This window comes from Acomys minous (genome assembly GCF_964271855.1).
Source record: "Acomys minous genome assembly, chromosome: 15".
Classification (NCBI taxonomy): Eukaryota; Metazoa; Chordata; class Mammalia; order Rodentia; family Muridae; genus Acomys; species Acomys minous.
The window spans coordinates 72,934,983-72,955,738 of NC_140497.1; the positions used below are offsets into that span (position 1 = coordinate 72,934,983).

Sequence of the window (20,756 nt, forward strand, 5' to 3'; positions counted from 1 at the left end):
TTCTTGGTGTTTTGGCTATTTGTATTTGGCATCCTTGAAGAAAACATCTTTTCTATCTTGCTGCCTCTAAAATTCTGAATGTAAATCAATATCTATTCTATCTCATCATTATCAACTTGAAACATCTATCTAGACCTAAAAACATCTTAACCCCTAAACAACTAAGTTTAATTGTAAAACTAAACTATCTGATCTTCAACTCATCAGAGACTTGAGAAGGAATAAAATTGATTACCTGAGTAGTCAGGAAGTGCAGATAGCAGCTTCGAAAATGAGAAAATGACAGAAACAGTTTGCTTACTGAACAGCCACCCAAAACTTTCTATAGCATTGGAGCATCAGCTTCAGCATTCTGGCCCAATATATCTGACAGACATATTTGTGAGGCAAAAACTATTGAGGACTTGCTTACCCTGTCTTGGCAGAGTTTGGCCATTGACTCTGCCTGCATCCAAGCTTACCCTTTTTAAGGCAGAATTCTGTCTGTGAGAGAAATGAGAACATTTTGCCCAATGGCTTGTTTGCCACATCTGAAGCCATCTCCACAAGGAGGTTCTTTGATGCTCATCATCTTTGAAGTAGGCTGGGTGTTTCCAGTAGTTAGCATGTCTTATTGTTAGTGAAGCTTTAAAATGATAAAAACATTTTAAAATGCCACATTCTGTATGTCTCTGAGGTTTTTGAAGACCTTACCTGATTGTTTTACCTTATCTTTCTATAGAATCATTGTATCACTAGTTTTAAATTTAAACTATGCGTTTAATAAATTTAAATTATCTGTATAATATTTATTAATTTTGTTCTGGATTTATACTTCACTTGATAGATTATTATAGTTTATTTGCAGGTTGTTATGAATACTTGTGTATTCAATGAAGAATTCTGAGCACATTTAGTCAAGATAAGTTTCTTCAAATTAAAAGCGGACAGTCCTCCTGGGCATGGTGGCGCATGCCTTTAATCCCAGCACTCAGGAGGCAGAGGCAGGCAGATTGCTGTGAGTTCAAGGCCAGCCTGGTCTACAAAGGGAGTCTAGGACAGCCAAGGCTACACAGAGAAACCTTGCCTCAAAAAAAAGTAGACAGTCTCTCATTTATACAAGGGGATGAATCCTGTATTTGGAGTAAAGGAGACCCAAATAAGTGCTTCTTAACTGTGCCTCTGTAGAACCAACTATAGATCTTTAACAAAATACCAAGGTTTTGAAATATGATAGCTCTTAGACACTCTGTATTAACAACCATGTTTTCTCCATGTAAGAAAAGGAAAATTGCAGAGTCTAGAGGCAACGATGGTTGAATCTAACTTTAAACTTTAGAATACTTTTTCAAAACAACTATAAAATGAGTGAGGATATGGAGTACATCCTGGAAATATCTTCTACTTTGATTCATTGATGGAAAATTAGTGTTTTGAATGAACAAAGGGTGATGACACCAATAAGATGTCAGCATAGGTCTTTCCAGTAGTCCCCTCACAGAATCAACTTGAACAACCTTCCATAACTGAAAACATCTTTGCAAATACTCATGGATCCAGTGAAAGGGTGAAGTAGCATGTTGTATTATCAAAATAAGAAAAGGTGCATTGAAGAGGGTAAGAAGGCTAGTTTTATACCATCTGCATAACTGTCCATCCTTCAGACTCCAGTATGTCAATATGGAGGACACACTTTGATGCAGGAGGGAAGAGCAAAGGCAGCACTCAGCCTTGCTGCAAACCTCTGCACTTGCCAGACTTATAATATCAGGCTGGTGTGAAGCAAATGCTGGTAGTCACACTCTAGTCCAACCGCAGTTGACTCAGTCTCCAGGCTTGCTTTGGGTTATTGGTTGGTACACATGGCTCCATGGTCTACATTTCTGCTAGCTGAAAGACTGACTTCTGCAGCTGCCTGAGCCCCCATTCCTCTAGGCTTCTTGAGGGCTTCCCCAATGCTAGGATGACACTTGCAGCCACAAACTCCAGATCAGCATCCAGAGACTCAGCTCTAGGGCCACTCCAGTATCAGGGCAGCATCTGCCAACATCAGCTACAGTGTATTCCACAGTCTCAGGCCTCAGACTTTGCCCATAGGTGAATCTCTGCAGATACAAGCCCTAGAAACCAGGCTTACAACAATGAACGCCATCATCAGCCAACCCCCCACAGACTCAAGACCAATCTGATTCCAGTGCTAGGCTGTATAACCATGAAATTAATTTAAAGCTCATCCTAGTATCAGATTTACCCAGATGGAGTTGGGTTTCAGGCCATCTTGTATGGATTCAGGCTCCAGATCTGCCCCCATAGATACACGACACAGGCTTGCCTACCTAATGGCTTCACTAATTATCACTATCAAAAAAAGTTAAGAATATAAATACTTATTAAGAATATCAACAACAATATAATTTATTAATAAATGAACTTATTTTAAATTGGTTATGAGAGATCAACATTGCCTTGATGTTAAATCCAGTTGACAGAGTCATCCAATTAGACATTGTAGTCAGGCTGTCCCCATAGACCAAAGCTTAAGGTCTGTCTCAGTAGACCCAGAATAGACTGACTCCTGGGTACTTAATAAAGTACTTGCATGGTCCAGGCACTCGCTCACCTAAAAACTCAAGCAAGGCTAAACAAACAAGGCTAAGAATCTCCTAGTGAGTTGGCTGGTGAAAAGAGTCCCTGCTGAAGCTAGTCTGCAGGGCTGAAATAACTTCCCACAGCATTGCATGCATAGTAATCAATGCATCACAGATAGTCATCAAAATATACCTCCAGCTAAGAAGCAAAATAATATAGCCTCTTTATTTCATCTCAGTAACAGAATTCAAAATATCCTAAGCTCAGCAAGCTCCAGAAAAGCATACATGAAACAAAACTAAGTAGAGGGAAACTGAGAAAAAACATGTAGAAATGATGCAGTTTGCTGAATAATACAAAAAGTTCACAGAAATCTGAGGTAGTGTGATCAAGCAGAAGAAGGAAGCAGTGGATGAACCGCAAAAGAACCAAATTATGAAAATTATATACAAATACATTATCTGTATACAAATTATTATATCTACAAAATGTATACAATATAAACTATAAAAAATCTCAGAACAGAAAATGGAATCTTAAAGAAATGACAGACCCACTGTAGCCAGGAAGCCAGGATAGCTTTTCAGAAGTAAAGGAAATTTGAACGCAAGAAAACAAGCCATTCCACTCAAAGGAACACTCCATGAAGCTATCAGGAAAAAATGAGGAAGAAAGGAAGAAAGGACTGAAGGATCTATGTATAACAAGAAAACAACATGACAGTAGTAAGTTCTTACTTATTAACTGTAAGTGCAAATTAATTAATTGTTTAGTTGAAAGGCATGGAGTGCATACACGGATAAATTAAAACAAGCACTAACTCCATTCTGTCTTTAAGAGACACATCTTAGTTATAAAGCTAACACATTGGCTGAACATGAATCAGAAAGAAACAGTTCATGTAATAGCAGCATGGTTGTATGTAGAAAAAAGAACTATTAAAGAGACAAATTTACCAATTTCTTATCAAGAAGATAATATATATATATACTCAATATTGTGGCAGAAATAGAGACCAGGCCAATGATGGTAAGGGACTGCAGCACTGTACTTTGAACAACACATTGTCTAAATAGATAATGACACAAAACAGGTTTATATGACACCTTAAACTAAATTAACCTAACACATACAGAACATTCCATTCATCATCAGCCAAATACTTCCCAAATGCACGGGCTAGAGTATAAACATTTAAAAATTTTGCATAAAATTTTATTGTTGTTATTAGTTTGTTGAGATGAGGTATTAGTAGGTTTGTTGAGATTAGATCTCAATAATCGGGTGAAAAATGAAAGTTTCACGAATAGACACAAAATTTAAAATTGTAATTAAAATTGAAATACTACTTGTAACATCAGATAAGCAAGAATAAACCAAAATTTTTCTAGAAATATAAACTATCAAGACTATATTATGAAGAAATAAAAAAATATAAATAGCATTGATGAATATAGAACTTGAATAAGTAGTCAACCTTTTTTTTTTCAACAGCAACAAACAATTCTAGTACCTGATGGCTTTACTGATGACCATATCAAACTTTTAAGAAGTGATACCATACTTTTAAAATGCCTTCAGAAAGCAGAAGAGGGAGAAATAGTTTTAAATTCATTTTAAACTCATGTGAGACCAGAATTACACTGATATCACAGCCAGACAAGAACACCACAAGAAAATGAACCAGGGTCCTTCTCAATGAACACAGATGCAAAAATACTTGGTAAAACAACAGCAAACAATTCAACCATCATTTAAAGGATGGTGTAAATAGTAGACTGGATTTGTCCCAGAGATGCAAAGATGGCTCAGTGCCTAAGCAAATAAATACATGTGACGCCACACATTAATAGAATGGAGGCCAGACATTATGATTGTCTCAGCTACAGGCAGATAAATCATGTGAAAAAAAATGGAGTGTGCATTTATGATATAAACTCAGTAAATTAAATATAGAGAAGATGTGCCTCAGCACATTAACTTTATTTTAATACATCCACAGATTAATGCTGAAAAGACTAAAAGCTTTCCCTTTAAAATCAGAAGTAAGGTGAAGGCATCTTCTTTGTCCACTTCTTTTTAATATGGTATTGAAAGTCTAAGCTAGAGCAATTGAGCCAAGTAAAGGTGGGGGGAGGGGAATCCAAATAAGAAAGGAAGAACAAATCATGTGTATGTGTGATACAAAGGTGTCAAAACCAAATAGTGGAGAAGAGGCAGCGTCTAAGAAAGGGTACTGGGGAAACTAGATTTCCCCATGTAGAAGAATAAAACTAGGTTCACATTTCTCATCCAGCGCAAAAATCAACTAAAAATAAAATAATAAAAAGTGTGAGACCTTGAAACTACTGGAGGAAAACACACACAAAACTTTAAGAGGCAGAGATTGGAGGCTCCCAGGTCAGATCTAGCTCAATTCCTCTAAGTCCTGTGTCCGAAGTAACTGATGTCTTCAGCAACAGGCTCTTACCTTGTAGGAGGCAGCACTGGGCAACAGAGATAGCCTGTATTGATTTTGGGGTCTCTTGAACTCCCCCAGTCAGCGACTCCAAGGAAGGCGTGGTTTTTGTTAGATAGTATATGGGATTGAGGGGGCATTATCACCCCAAGGGAAACTTCATTTAAATAATTCAAACTTCATTTAAATTATTTATATATGCATATACATACTTGTATATAGTATATATTTTAATTAAACAGAAAACAATCATCCTTAATGTTCTTTATCCCACTCTCTCTCTTTCCTTCCTCTGTTTTGACTTCCTCTCTGCTCCCCAGCTAAGAGCTCTCTTGTTTTTTTCCACATCTCCCTTCATAGATTCTGTGCCAGACTATGCCCCCTTTCACAGCTCTCCTCACCACGATCCCTTTTCACATTTCTGTTTCTGTGGTAATACACATTGCCTAAATAAGACCTACACGTTGACAACAGTTGACATGCCAGTATGGACAAGGTGATCTCCTAAGGCCTCAACGCTACATGAAGGCAATTGATAGCTGCTCAGAGGAGGACAACCAGTCTCCCTCAGGGACAAGCCCCTGATAGGTTACCCAGCACCAAATAGACTCGGTGGGTTGTGTGTGTGTGTGTGTGTGTGTGTGTGTGTGTGTGTCCCCGTGTTTATGAAAGAGGTCACATCTACTTTAAAAAGAGTTACAATATTATCATGTCTTAAGATTTGTTGTACACACCGAATTGAGTTAATTACCACCAGGAAAACTTATTTGTTTGTTTGTTTATTATTCACTTTACAGCCTGATGGCAGCCCCCCTTCCTCCTCTCCTCCCAGTCCCATCCTCACTACCCTACCTCATTCCCCCATCCTCATATCCTCAGAGAAGGGGAGGCTCCCCCATGGGTACCAACCCATCCTGGTACATCAAGTCACAGCAGGACTAGGCACATTTATTATTATGGGACCCACATGCTGATCACCGTCTACATCTGCTACATATGTGTAGGGCTCTAGGTCCAGCCCATGCATGCTCTGTGGTTAGTGGTTCAGTCTTTGTAAGCCCCCCATGAGCCCAGGTTAGGTGATCCTGTAGGTCTTCTAATGGTGTTCTTGGTCTCTCTGGCTCCCTCCATCCTTCCTCCCACTACTCCACAAAACTCCCCCAGCTCAGCCTGTTGTGTGGCTGTGGAGTCTCAGCATCTGGTTCCAGCTGCTGCTGGGTGGAACCTCTCAGAGGACAGCTCTTCGAGGCTCCTATCTGCATGCATAGCAGAGTATCATTAATAATGTCAGGGGTTGGCTCTCTCCCATGGGGTGGGTCTCAAGTTGAGCTGACAGTCATTGGTTTGCCATTTTCTTGATCTCTGAAGACACTGGATTGAGTTAGTTATCATTAAGAACCTCCCCCAGTTGTATTGTATCTACATACGCATAAAATAAACTGCCCAGTGTCAGGCTCTCAACATTTGAACTAACACTCGCTACTGAGCCTTGTTGAACTGACTTCCTTCTGCTGGGTGTTTGTAGAGGATCTCCACACTAACCTGCTCTCGAGGGCTCCCCTCCTAACTTCGTAATGGAGCAGTTTAGACTTTGGGGTGACATAAACACATTCAGTCCAGAGCAAGCAGATTATAAGGTAGAAGTACAGAAGAACTGTAATCACTAAAGTTATTCATCAACCTAAAGTTAGAAAAGTCAAATTTTCAATGATCATAGTCATTTGAATACCAATTTTTATCTATGTGTGTTTGCCTGCATACATGGCTGTATACTGTGTGAGGCAGAGCCTGTGGAGGCTGGGAAAAGGCAAGTGCTCCTCTGGAACTGAAATTCCAGTCAGTTGTGAGCTACCGTGTGGGTTCTGGGAATTGACCCTGCTCCGTCCTCTGCAATAGCAACAGGCACTTGTAACTGCTGAGCCATCTTACCAGCCTCCATGGTTGTCTTAGACATTCTTGTAACAGATATTTATTCAGTTGAATGGTCCTTACTGGCTTTTTAATATTATACTTAGTGTTTTCCTTCCCACAGCCATAAAGCCATTATCATCTCAGGAACGGAAATGGCCAAACAAATCCAGAAAGAAATACAGCAAGGTGTGGAGTCATGGGTTGCTCTTGGAAACCGGAGGCCTCACCTCAGCATCATTTTAGTGGGAGATAATCCAGCAAGCCACACCTACGTCAGGAATAAGATAAAAGCTGCGTCTGCTGTAGGTGGGTATGTGTGTCAGCTATAATTGTTACTAAGTGTTTCTGTTATCCTATAAAGTTATGCAATCAGGAGTGATAATTATCCAATTAGCCCCATTCAGATAACATTGGCTCTTATTATTATTAGAGATTATTCAATTACCAAAACTTATACAAATTTCTTACTGTTTTCAGGTTTCGTATACAATTTTTTCATTGTGATTTCATATTTTGTGGGTGACGCAACAGGACTTTGCATTTAAAGATGATGTTTATTACATTTGCTTGAAATGAATCATAAACCTCACTGATTTCCTGTCTCACTTGGCATCTTCAAGTCTTCTAAGAGGGGGTCTTAAAAGTCCGTGCAGGTTGTCACCTGGAGTGGCAGGCAGAGGAGCGTAGGAATCAGGAGAGAATCTGTGTACTGACAGACAATCCCTCCTCCTGGTGACTAGGACACTGACTTTGTAGAAGAGCCTTCCTTCCGGTGGCACAGGGACAGAGAGACCAGTTACACACCGGAGAAGACTTGATTAGTGAAAGCACTCCATGGGAGAATCCTCCCTGGGTATTCAAGCAACTTTCTGTGTTTGGTTTTCTCCCAGGTATCTGCAGTGAGCTCATTCTGAAGCCAAGGAATGTTTCTCAGGAGGAACTTTTGGATATCACTGATCAGCTGAACATGGACCCAAGAGTCAGTGGTATATTAGTTCAGCTGCCACTTCCAGGTACTTGGTGCCCTTTTGTATAGCCAGGTTGGGCAGGAGAAAGGGCTTGTCATGACCTGAGGGCGATTTATAAGACATGCAGAAGCAGAAAGAGTCAAAGGGTATATACTCACTTATATCTGGACACTAGCCCAAGGGGCATGTCTCATGAAAGTCTTCACCTACCAGGAAAGTGGGACAGAGGGGAAGATTTCCTATTGGGACTCTAGGTGAGAGAAGCATGGGAGAATGGGGAAATAGAAGGATCCAGAGGGTCCTAGAAACCTACAAGAAGAACATTATGACTGGCAGATCTGGGCCCAGGGGTCCTGCTCAAACTATGGCACCAGCCAAGGGCAATATGTGCAGTAAACTTCGAACTCCTATCCAGATCTAGCCAATGGACAGGACATTCTCCACAGTTGAGTGGAGAGTGGGAACTGACTTTCACACGAACTCTGGTGCTCCATATTTGACCACATCCCCTGGATGAGAAGGCCTGGTGGCACTCAGAGGACAGATAGCAGGGTACCAAGAAGAGACTTGATACCCTATGAGCATATACAGGGGAAGGAGGTCTCCCTTAGTCACAGTCCTAGGGGAGGGGAGTAGGGGGAAAGCAGGAGGGAGGGAGGGAGGAATGGGAGGATACAAGGAATGGGATAACCATTGAGATATAATATGAATAAATTAATAAAATATATTTTAAAAAAGACATTCAGAAGAGGACTGGCTGTTATCTCAGTGCCATAGTAATAGCTACAATGTCCTAATGATTTATACTTACAAGATGAAAAACTGTGCATGGAAAAGTTAGGTGTGGGAAAGACATATCTTTCTGTACAGCCGGGCACAGCCCCCAGCAGCCTGCCAACTGAAGGCAGGCAGTGCTCCCAACAAACAATGGGGAAGTTAGCAATTTTCTGTGTCACTTAAAAAAATCTATTCAGGTGTGGAAAGCTATCTTATTGTGGTTTGAAGTTATAAAATGGAAAGTGGTGTAGATAATATTTATTCACGAATCTATCTTTTTTAATTTTAAAATATATTTTATTAATTTATTCATATTACATCTCATTTGTACAATACTATCTTTTAAGACATTAGGTGCAAGATTTAAAGTATCTGATTTTTGTTTGGTTTGTTTACTTTTTAAATAAAACTGTGTCAGGGCTAGGTTTGCAGAGTGATCGCTTCATTGACGTACAACTGACGTGGAACAACATCTTTTCAATGGCATGATGAGTTATTGGCTCATCATATTCCTTTCTAAGCAGGCCATCTTTTATTTGTATGTGCAACATCACGGACATTGCTAAGGAGCCCCTTTTAGAAGGTGTTGCCTCCCTTAGGATTCTGCCTTGCTTTTCATCACAGCCCCTTCCCTTATTGCTGCTCACCTCAGTCCCAGCTACAGCTCCTCATAGGATGCTGTGTTAACATTCCAGTCAGTTTGCATGCCTCCACTGACATGCCGGTTGAGTCCCGATGAAGTCATTTCTTCCTCCTATGCATGCCAGGGTTCTACAACATAGTCCTTACCTCGACTTCGTGGGAGCATAGGTGACACCTGCCTCTCCTTGCTAATCTGATCTACTCACAGACATTTCAGAGCATTATCATATATAGTTTCTTTGCCTTTAGAGGCCAATCCTCTTGGCCTATTCTGTATTTGTACAGTGTCATGTGGGTGTAAGTCTGTGATACATAGTGAGGACACACTTTACGTCTATACTTGAGTTGAATAAGAAACATTCAATGCTCAATCAAATATTTGAAAGAAATATGTGATTGGCCAATGGTTGACATGTTCAACTGTCACAGGGTTCCTGAGCATAAGAGCCAATAGCTTTTATGTAGTTACAGTGAATTTACCTGAAATGTAGTTAGAGAGCTGAAATTTGAACTATGTCACTGGGGGATTGATATTATTTCACTAAACTATGGTTCTGAAATTCATTTATGTCTAAACTCTGCGAGATTATTGGTATCGTATAGGCCATATCATTGTTCAATTTTAAATTATGTAGTAGGTAAACTCTTATCTCATGTGACGAAAACAAGGCTGCATGATGCTATTACATGTGATAATATTTAAATTAATTGCGTTGTTTTATGTTATACAAAGACATAATATCAATATATACTGAAGATTTTATTTTGTTTAAAATCTCAGACTTTCAGGACTTTGCCTCTACTGTAGCATCACTTTAAAATTGTGGTTCTCAATTTTTGCCACCCCAAACAGAATCTCATATCAGGTATTTGTGTATCAGATATTTATATTATGATTCATAACAGTAGCATAATTTCAAGTATGAAGTAGCAACAATAATTCTATTCTTTGGGATCACTGCAACATGGGGAACTGTATTAAAGGGTCATAGCATTTGAAAGGATGAGAACCACTATTTTAAAACTTTAAATCATAAGGGATCTTAGATGTTATCAAAGTTTTCCACTGAGGAAAATGCTCTGACAGAGAATGCTGCAGTTGCATCCTGGTAAAGCTAATGTAGTGATGCATCTCCTTCTCTCTTTCTTTAAAAAAATTATTAATTATAATTTATTCACATTACAGTCCAATTATTACCCCCTTGCTCTTATCTTCCCTTTCTACCCTCCCTCTTCTGCCGTATACCCTTCCGCTAGACCTCTGTCTGACAGGGGCCCCCTCCTCTTCCACCATCTGACCACAGCCTGACAGGTGACATCAGAATAGCCTTCATCCCCTTCCTCTGTGTGACCTCAAGGCCACGGCGCCAAGGGAGAGTGTTCAAATCACAGGCACCAGAATTGATATCAGAGGCAGTCCCTACTCCCCCTCCCCCACATGAAGAATGAGCTGTCCATCTGCTGCATCTGAACATGGGGTCTAGGTTCTCTGCATGCGTTGTCCTTGGTTGGTGCATCAGTTTGTTCAGGCCCCCCTGGGTCCAGATCCTCCGGCCTTGATGATCTCCCTGTGGAGCTCATGACCCCTCTAGGTCCTTTGCCCCCATTCTTCCATACAACTCTCAGCGCTCTGCCCAGACTCTGCTCCAAGTCCAGCATCTGTCCTGATCCCCTGCTGGGTAGAGTCTCTCAGAGGACATCTATGCTAGGCTAATATTCACTGATGAGTGAGTATATATTATCCATGTCTTCCCTACATCTGACAATGGGCTAATATCCAAAATATATAGAGAACTCAAGAAATTAAACACCACCAAACAAAATAATACAATTAAAAATTGGGGTACAGATCTAAACAGAGAATTCTCAACAGAGTAATATCGAATGGCCGAGAAACACTTAAAGAAATGCTCAATGTCCCTAGTCATCAGGGCAATGCAAATCAAAACAACTCTGAGATTCCATCTTACATATATCAAAATGACTAAGATCAAAAACTGAAGTGACAGCTCATTCTGGCGAGGATGTGCCAGTGGGAGTGCAAACTTGTACAACCACTTTGGAAATCAATCTGGCGCTATCTCAGAAAACTGGGAATAGCTTTCCCTCAAGACCCAGCTATACCCAAAAGATGCTCCACCATACCACAGGGACATCTGCTCAACTATGTTCATAGCAGCTTTATTTGTAATAGCCAGAATCTGGAAACAACCTAGGTGTCCCTCAACTGAAGAATGTATAAACTAACTCTGGTACATTTACACAATGGAATATTACTTAGCTGTTAAAAGCATCTTCTTTCAAAAGTAAGAAGGAGCCAAATACATGGGATACTTTAGTTTATGCCACGGGGAAATGAGATTTAAGCATGACCACAAGTTTATTGACATTAAAAACATTTCTAAAGCATTTGGCAGTAACTTGACAATTGCTTAGCTCGTGCAAAAAATGTGTGTGTGTGTGGGGGTTAGCAAGCTATCAATTCACACTTTGCTTCATTTGAAAGTTCCCCCACAGTATTTAAATAGTTTTATGAACTATTTATAGTGTTAACTCTAAGAGTCTTATATTGTCCACAATCATCTACCAATTCAGTGACTTTCTTCTCCAAACTCCAGTGGCACGTCCTAAAAAAACCAAAGGGATAGCATGGATACATTCACTTCAAACATCCCCAAACTAGTACGGAGCCACAAAAGAGCCAAGTAATCAAAGCAAGGCTGAGCAGAAGATGAAAGATGGTGGCGTCAAGCCACCTAATCTCAGAAACTACTACAAAACTACAGCAGTCAAAACAAAATGGTACTGCCACTGACATCAGTGAAGCAGACGGGAAAGCTAGGAGTGAACCCCACTTAAGGCCAACTGTATTTTTCAGACCTGGAGAAAAGGTATTGGGGGAAACATATATACATACGCAAGATGAAATTAGACTCATATCACCCTCGAATTCAACACTAACTAGTATAGTAACTAAACTTATGTTAAATGTGGAAACGAAACTGCAAGCTACAAAAAGGAACATTCAGAGGGCCTGTTTCTTAGCATCCTGTCTGTGCTAATAATTCTTGGGTGTGACAACATGAAAGAAAGCAAAAAATAGTGAGAGAATCCAAAATTTAAAAACTGGCTTACAGTGAAGAAGTCACCAACAGAGTGAAGAGTAAACAGTGCGGGAATGGAGAAAATGTTTGTGAACCTTGTGACTAAGCATAGGTTAATATTCAAAATTCAGACATATTCATCCAACCAAGCAGCAAGGAAACAAATAACTTCCTGAGCTTGTGTAAAGGCTCTGCATGTGAAACAAACCACACAGCAAGACAAATACCGAACTATACACTAATACACAGGGTATAAAACATGCCTGGGGTGCTTGGCATTTGGAGGCAGGAAGGTCGGGGCTCATTGGCTAGATAGTGTCATCACGGCTCCCCAGGCTACAAGACACCATGTCGCAAGCACAGAAACAAACAAACAAACATTTCAAGTCCACAGAAACTTACCATAGAGTGGTGGTTATGAGGGGCTTACGACTGGGGGTGCATACATGAAGTCCTGGCCAGAAGATTTAATACCTTGTTTAGATATGACAAATAACTTCTAGAGACCTATTGTGCAGCACCATGAAACAGTGATGAACATGTTGCCACAAAAGCAGATTTACATATTCTTACCATACAAAAAGAAGTATATTATATGTTGACTACACTGAGCTAACCATTATATATGTGGCAGAGCCTCATATTACATACCACAAATATGTATAATTTAAAATGTTTTAAAGTTATTTTCCAAACTAGTACATTTTCTTTTTCAGCATTTCTGACTGGATTATATTTAGTTTGTCCTAACAAAATCAAATATTAAATATGTTGCCTTTGTGACATTTACTTGGTGACATTGTTACCAATGGCCAGTAGATGGCACTGGTTACCTATTTGTTCCACAGACAAATTGCTTGGGTCCTGTGTTCCCAGAATAAGAAACAGACAGGGAAGGGGACCCCAGCAAATGTGAGGGTGATCTGAGAGAGGATATTTTTCTATATGTACAGCCCATAATATGTAGCCAAAATACCAGTGGTCAGCCCCCACCGAACTAAGTCTATTGTATGAAGAGTTTATATTCCATTGTCCTCAGTTTGAATCCTCACCGTAATTCTGTGGGGGTGGGGGTGGGGGTGGGGTGGGGGTGGAGCTATCATTATTTGTATTTGATGACAAAAACATAGAGAGTAAGTTCTTTCCTTCAGAGTAACTGAATTTGAACCCAGGCGGACTGATGCTCATGCTAGAATTTTAGCCGTAGTTAATACATTTCCAGATATCAGCATAAGCTAGTGGACTCTGTAAATGTCTGAAGTGAATGTATTCGTGCCCTACCTTTCAGTATTTGGAGACGGTGGTGTTGGCAAGGTAGATTTTATAATGACATTGTCTGGGGTTGAGTCTTGTGCCTGACACCCACCAATACATCCTGTCTACCAGTCACCCCTCTGTTTCAGTCTCCCCATCTGAGAAGTAAAGAAGATGCTTCCTGCCTCATAAGGGGTTTTGAGCATTAAATAAAATAGCCTAAAGGAGGACCCGCCATGGAATAGCAATTTTAAATTCTGATTTACTTCATGCATAGAAACACCAACTTGATATTATTTGTCACCGTTAAATCTTTTAGACTTAGGTTTTCAGAAAAGGTACCAAAGGGATAATGGGTACAGGAACCAGGGTGAAGTTTAAAACAGGTTGGAACAGGAATGGAGATGAGTTAATAGATAGATAATGTGTGTAATTCAGTAAATATAGGTTACTGTCAAGGCGGTAGCTTTTGTTTTCAGTGGCAGATTTGGATATATCTATTATTGTGAAGATAAAAAATTCTCTAAAATCTGCACACTTTGGGATAAATATCAACATTGTGTCATGAAAGGGCTGCCTCAGTTGGCTACGTGTTTGCTGTGCAAATGTGACGATCTGAGTTTGGGTCGTTGGTGCCCTTGTAAAGAGTTGGGCATGGTGGTGCATGCCTTTAACACTAGTACTAGCAGGTAGAGGCAGAAGGGCCTCTGAGACCTACTCTCTAGCTTATCTTACCAAACCAATACTTTCCTGTTCACTGAGACTCCAGTTCAAAAGGCGAGGAGGTGGTTAAACTAATATTAACCTATGGCTTTCACACACACACACACACACACATGTACACACATGAACACATTCATGCATGCACATATGCACACACAAAGTGCACTAAAATAATATCAACAACAATAAATTATTATCTCATAAGCTGTGAATTATTGTTATTCAATTTAAGAGTCATTAAAAGAAAAATCAATATTTAATGAATAAGTTTTTGCTTCAAATAATTTTGACATCATTCTCATAATCCTATTCTCAAAAGATCGTCTTTTATCTTAAAACATTTGAAAGTTACTTTTTAAAATGAGAGAAACACAAGAAAGAAAAAAGAAGAAAAAAAAAAAAAGCAGACTGTCCTGTAAGTGAAAGGTATTACCACTAGATGGCAGCATTGAGCAAGCATATTTTTAAATTTACAACTCAATTGTTATCTCCTCACTTGTATCCTCCCATTCCTCCCTCTCGCTTTCACCCTATTCCCCTCCCCTAGATCTATGACTGAGGGGGACCTCCTCCCCACTATATGGTCATAGGCTATCAAGTCTCATCTTGGTAGCCTGCTTATTCTTTCTTTGAGTGCCACCAGGCCTCCCCACCAAGGGGACTGACTTTGACGTGAACAAGCATCTTTTAAAACTATGTCAAAGCTTTATGGAGACCACTTATATCTCAGAGGGAAGGCTGGTCTCTGTAACCACTAATGTGTCCTCCCCTTCATTCCCAGGTGCAAGCCATCCTAAGAGGGTGTTTTATTGTCTACATTCATGGATGTAATCTATTTTGAGATGGCTTCTCAACAAAACAAAACAAAACCCTGAACAAAACCTTCAAATTCAGGAATTTCAGAAGCAACAGTACTGTTCTCCTTTCCCTCCATCTTTTGTTTTTTTTACTTTATCATCTGTTTTTTAGTGTATTCATCTCAAAATGCTATTTGCATGGTGTATATTTCTTCCTTAAAAGTGTTTAAAAATATATATATGAGCAACACTAAATGGACTCATCAGGTTGCATTTCCATACTTACTGACTTAAACATTCACAGTTAAAGTAACAATAACAACGTAGAAGAGGCCATGGATGTGAGAGGGGCAGGACTGGGGTGTGGGGAGGTTGGAGGAGGAGAACAGGGCCTAATATAAAAACGCTACACAAGGAATGTGAAAAATAATGTAACTAAAAAGTTAAAGCATATGAATTTATAGGCTTTGCTCTTGTCTTCTGTATTGTTAGTTTAATCTACAAAAAGAAAAAAAAAAGAAAGAAAAAAAAAAAGAAAAAAAAAGCCTCTGGCCACACAACTCAGGGAAGAGGGATAGTTAAGAAACAATCAGAATCTAAATTATTTTTCTTGAGACCCTCCCAAAGCAATATTTCTTTCTATTTACTGTGGGTTTAAATTTTAATACGGAAAAACCCCCCACTTTTCTGAGTATTTTGTTCAAGAAAACATATGGTGTTTCGAAGGTGGTGCTCTATGTTTGACAGAAATCACTGTATACAGTGCTCCAGAGACCGAGGGCTTAAGAAAACAGGGTTTTCTCCAACCTCTTTGGAGGACTGCGGCCATGTTTAGTGGCAGCATATGCTTCAGCTTGCACCAGAGAATAGGGAGGATCAGATGGAGGCCAGCTGAGAGAGCCTCATAGGATGCACAGGTCCTAACCTCGCATAGGATGTCCGCAAGGTAAGTCTCTAGACATCCCAAGTGGTCTCTGTGGCTTTAAGAGAGCGAGGCTGTAGATGCACGGAGGAAGAGGCCTACCCCTTCAGTGGCCTAGAGCAGTGGCTCAGTGAGGTCAGACCCACTTCCCTTCCCTCTCCTGCCCCCTCACTTCAAGCTTTTAATCTGTCTTGATTTCTTTTTAATGTAGCATCTAGAGACTATTTATTGAGACTACAACTAAGCTGTTTGGGCAGATGTTTATGTCATTGGAATGTAATTTCGTCTGTTGGTTCACTAACATGTCCTAAGTTACATTAGCCCCATGAAATACATTCAAATATTAGTTGAGTGGATAAATGAATGAATTTTTCAAAAACCTTACATACATGCTAAGGATACGAACCATATCCCATTAGTATAAAGCTTTGCCTGGAATTTTTGATTTTTCAAGGCATGAAAGAAATATTTCATCTTAAATTGATATCGGAGAATATAGGTGTTTTAAAAAATGTATACCCAACTCCCAATATATTCTGGAATCTAACGGAAGCCATATAGGATTAAGACTAAAATTTCATGGATTTAGACGTCAGTTTGGAGAAATCGATGTATCCCAGGGTATCCAGTACACGGCCGAGAATAACCTGTGTTTATTTTGTCAACTGCCAAGAATCGTTTGTAGTTCGTATCATAGGAATTGCTCTCAAATTTAGAAAAGCTTGTTCCTAAGAAGTTTGCTGTTGGTAAGACATTGTAAGCAGTAGTTTAAATATAGTTTACCTTCCGATGACTGCAGTGCACGTGAAGAAATGGACTTGGTCTTTGTGTCCTGACTTTGTGCTGTGTGTTCTTGCTGAGTTGACCTTGTTAATGCTTGCACTTACCTTATACATTCCTGAGATATCCAGAATAAACCACTGCACTACTTTTGAGAAGTTTTGCTACTTCCTCTGAGACTTCTAGGTCTCTTTCTTTTTCCTTATCCACTGCTGCCAATCAAATGGGACATAGAAATGGTGGCAGTGGATGCCTTTCTCTTGTGACCGTCAGAGGCAAAGGTCAGCAACTTCCTATCAAATATGCCACTTGGGGGGTTTTGTCCGGGAATGCCTGTAGCAGACTGACAACTCAGCTTTGTTTCTTATTTGGTACGCCACATCTTTAACTTCGTTTCCTTTTGGAAAGTCCTCTCGTGTGTGCTCCTGGGACTTTGCCTTTTCTATACAGTGTTAACACATTAGCCAGAGATTTTTAGCAGACTTTATTCACCACATTTGGGTATCTTCTGTTGCTTTCTCTTTTACCCCATTTTTAACAGAAGTCTACTGGGGGCGGGGGAAGATCTTGTAATGAAGAAAAGTGGATCAAAACCCTTTAAATCTGCAAGCATGTTGAGGCAAAGACTCCTACCCACGGTTGCTGCGTTTCCTCAGACGTGTTCAGCTCTACACAATTCACCAGTGCAGCCACCGTGAGCCCTTACTAGCCTATACTCTCGGTGCAGCCAATCACAGCGATCAGTCAAGCGCATTTTGCTTTACTATTTTGGTGGCAAGAAAAAAAAATAATAATGTTATGTCCTTTGGAGCCTGAATCATCAATGATCCAGCTATAAGTCGACATGTTTCATTCTCCAGGCTTCCACATGCACATGAATCTTAAAGGATACCAATTGTACTTGCTTTTCAGACCACGTGGACGAGCGAGCAATATGCAATGGAATTGCCCCAGAAAAAGATGTAGATGGATTTCACATTATCAATATTGGAAGACTGTGCCTTGACCAGCATTCTGTGATACCTGCCACTGCCAGTGCTGTTTGGGAAATAATAAAAAGAGCAGGTTGGTAACTTGGGTCTGTGGGAAACAGGTGTCAACTGCAGGTGAGCCACTGCCCTTGATTGGGCAGAACTACCCTTGTCTACAAGTGACAAGAGTGATAAGGATAAAACTAAAGTCTATAAAACATTATATGTTTATGAGCATCACAGGACAAGACAGAATAAAAGAAAATTAAGAACATGTGCCAGGTGATAGGCAACTACAGTTTGTAGCTGTAGTGGGTGAGCCTTCCAAATATGGTCACGCCTTCCTGCTTTTGAATTATTATTTTGGTGACAATCTTTTCAAAGTATAGAGATGACAATGAGTCCATAATATAGGAACCATGTCCATTGACCATAGTTTTTGTTAAAAAATATGTAGGCTTCAACTGTGCTAGAAACATCCTCTGCTCACAGGCTGGTGGTCCATTCCTGGAGCTCAGTGGCTCTGCACATCAATGCCTTTCCTGCCTCTACCACAATCACTTCCTTTTGGGATACATCTTATCATTTTTAATCTGCCAATTTCTAATTGCTAGACAAACCCTCCAAGAGAAAACAGATTCTAGAACCGCACTCTTGCTCCTCAGTAGTTGGATACGCCTCGGTTGCCATTTCTTCACTTTACCTGTGAAGAGATGGCGCCCGCAAAAGGCAGAGAGATAACTCCGTGAGCGTACTGTCTCTTTCCGTGAAGTGCAGTGTGGGACCCTCCCACTCTGCGCTATCCCAGTCTCACAAGAACTCTGATCGCCATTTGTGCTTATTCTATGAACGTCTATTCTAATTAGCAGTTAATATATTTTAGGACTGAACACTTCCTGTGAAACGCGGTTTTTAAAAGGACTTTTATTGGCAACTTGACAATTTTCGTGGTTTTAAATGAGGATATAATGGGAGTGGAGACGGCAATTCCAAACAGCATTAAAAGAAATATTTATAAATAACCTGATGAGGTGATGCTACAGACAGGGCATGAAATCCAAATTTAATTAGAAAATTTCAAAGAATGCTTCAGTTGGCTTTTCCCATGTTTAATTTGCTTCTTGTTGCTAGTCATGCACTTAAACAGACTCTTTTTTTTTTTTAAAGGAATTGAAACATTTGGGAAAAATGTGGTTGTAGCAGGAAGATCCAAGAACGTGGGTATGCCAATCGCTATGCTGTTGCACACGGACGGCGAGCATGAGCGCCCTGGAGGTGAGCAAGTGCGCGTCTGTGAGGGAGCGTGTCCTCCGTACGATGACGGTGTGACTCCTCACACTTGTGGGTTCGTGAAGCCCTTTATTTCTCATCTCGTGGTGTAAAGGCTTCAAAAGTGAAAAAGGAATGGCTGACGTGTCAGTTGCTCTCCTGTTGTTCCGGTGAAACACCATGACTGGAGCAGCCTGTGGAAAAGCTTATTTCCGGCTTACAGCTTCAGAGGGTTAGAGTTCATGATGGTGCGCAGGAGGTGGCAGGTGGCTGGAGCAACAGCTGAGGGTCACATCCCTGACAGTAACCAGGAGGTTGAAAACACACTGAGAACGACACAGGCTTTGATACCCCAAAACCCAGTGACACACATCTTCCGGCAGGCCACACCTCTTAATGTTTCTCAGACAGTTCCCCCAATAGGGGGAATATTCAAATATTCAAATGTAGTAACCTATGGGATCTATTCTTCTTCAAATCACTACTGCTGAAAATATGTGGTCCCTTTGGTCCCTTTCTTTTGCTTTGCTTTGTTTGTTTGTTTCTTATTATGGCTGTAAATACTATTTTAAAAGCCCAATAACAATACAGACATTAAAAAAGGATAAAAACCACTAGATACATAAAAGTCACTACTTCAGAAAATTCAGTTCTCAAATTGTTAGAAATTGAGCGTTGGGTAGGAAAACGCTTTAGAACATCCCAAGTCAGCTGGCTAGTTCCCCTAATAGAAAAGGAACCTGGCACTCAGGGCTCAAGGCTGATTACCTGGGTGAGACACTAATACTGGGCTGCAGGAATGGTGACAACTCACCACAAAACCCCAGTGAGAGCTCAAGACAAAGCGGGAAGGTGTTTGAGAGCATGCAGTGGCTTGTTCCAGCTTCTAGGACCTTGGCGTTTCCAGCTGTCTAACACCTGGGTGCTAAGCAGATGTGCATTGAGGACTGGTGACGGGGTAGAAAGGACAAGAGGCACTGTTCACACTTGCCTGAGCCAAGGCTGTGGCAGGGGACCAAAGGTTACTCAGACCAAAGTTTATAGCTTTAGTAGAAGCAGCTCTTAGTCTGGGTATGTGCCAGTGATGCTCACGGGGACTATTAGTGAACAGTCTTCCTTCTTAAGACGTTTTGCCTTATCTTCTAAGCACTTAACTGGCTTCGTCAGTTACAAAAAGAGGGGCATACTACTGTTAAATGCCAATATATGTAGACACCACAGGTATAGACACTATAAGTGCAGTTAAATGCTCACACGTGTACAAACTACCATACATAGGTGCAGTTAAATGCCCACACATATACACAGTATCGTACATAGGTGTATGGGATTTTAAAAAAATTATAACTTAAAAAATATTCTTAATCATGTTGAATTCTAGTTTCCTGATATCAATTTATTTTGGAAAGTCTTGTTTTAGGGTCTTGGCTGTCATAATTAATATGAAGAATTTTTTACAAAGCAAAGTCCTATGAAAAATAAACACGATGTTAACTTACCTAAAGCAATGGGACAGGTGTGGTGGCACATATCTTTAGTCCTGGCACCCAGGAAGCAGAGGCAGGCAGACCTCTGTGAGTTCAAGATCAGTCTGGTCTACCTAGTGAGTTCT

At 40.3% G+C, this 20,756-nt stretch overlaps 1 protein-coding gene across 4 annotated transcripts in view; it reads left to right on the forward strand.

The window, feature by feature from the left end:
• MTHFD2L (methylenetetrahydrofolate dehydrogenase (NADP+ dependent) 2 like) overlaps positions 1-20,756 on the forward strand; it is a 96,772-nt gene that overhangs the window by 9,237 nt on the left and 66,779 nt on the right. For all 4 annotated transcript variants that reach the window (XM_084760070.1, XM_084760069.1, XM_084760071.1 and 1 more), the window contains exons 2-5: positions 7,059-7,243; positions 7,828-7,950; positions 17,817-17,969; positions 19,043-19,150. In XM_084760070.1, the coding sequence (XP_084616196.1) occupies positions 7,059-7,243; positions 7,828-7,950; positions 17,817-17,969; positions 19,043-19,150 (569 nt within the window). The remainder of the gene's footprint in view (positions 1-7,058; positions 7,244-7,827; positions 7,951-17,816; positions 17,970-19,042; positions 19,151-20,756) is intronic.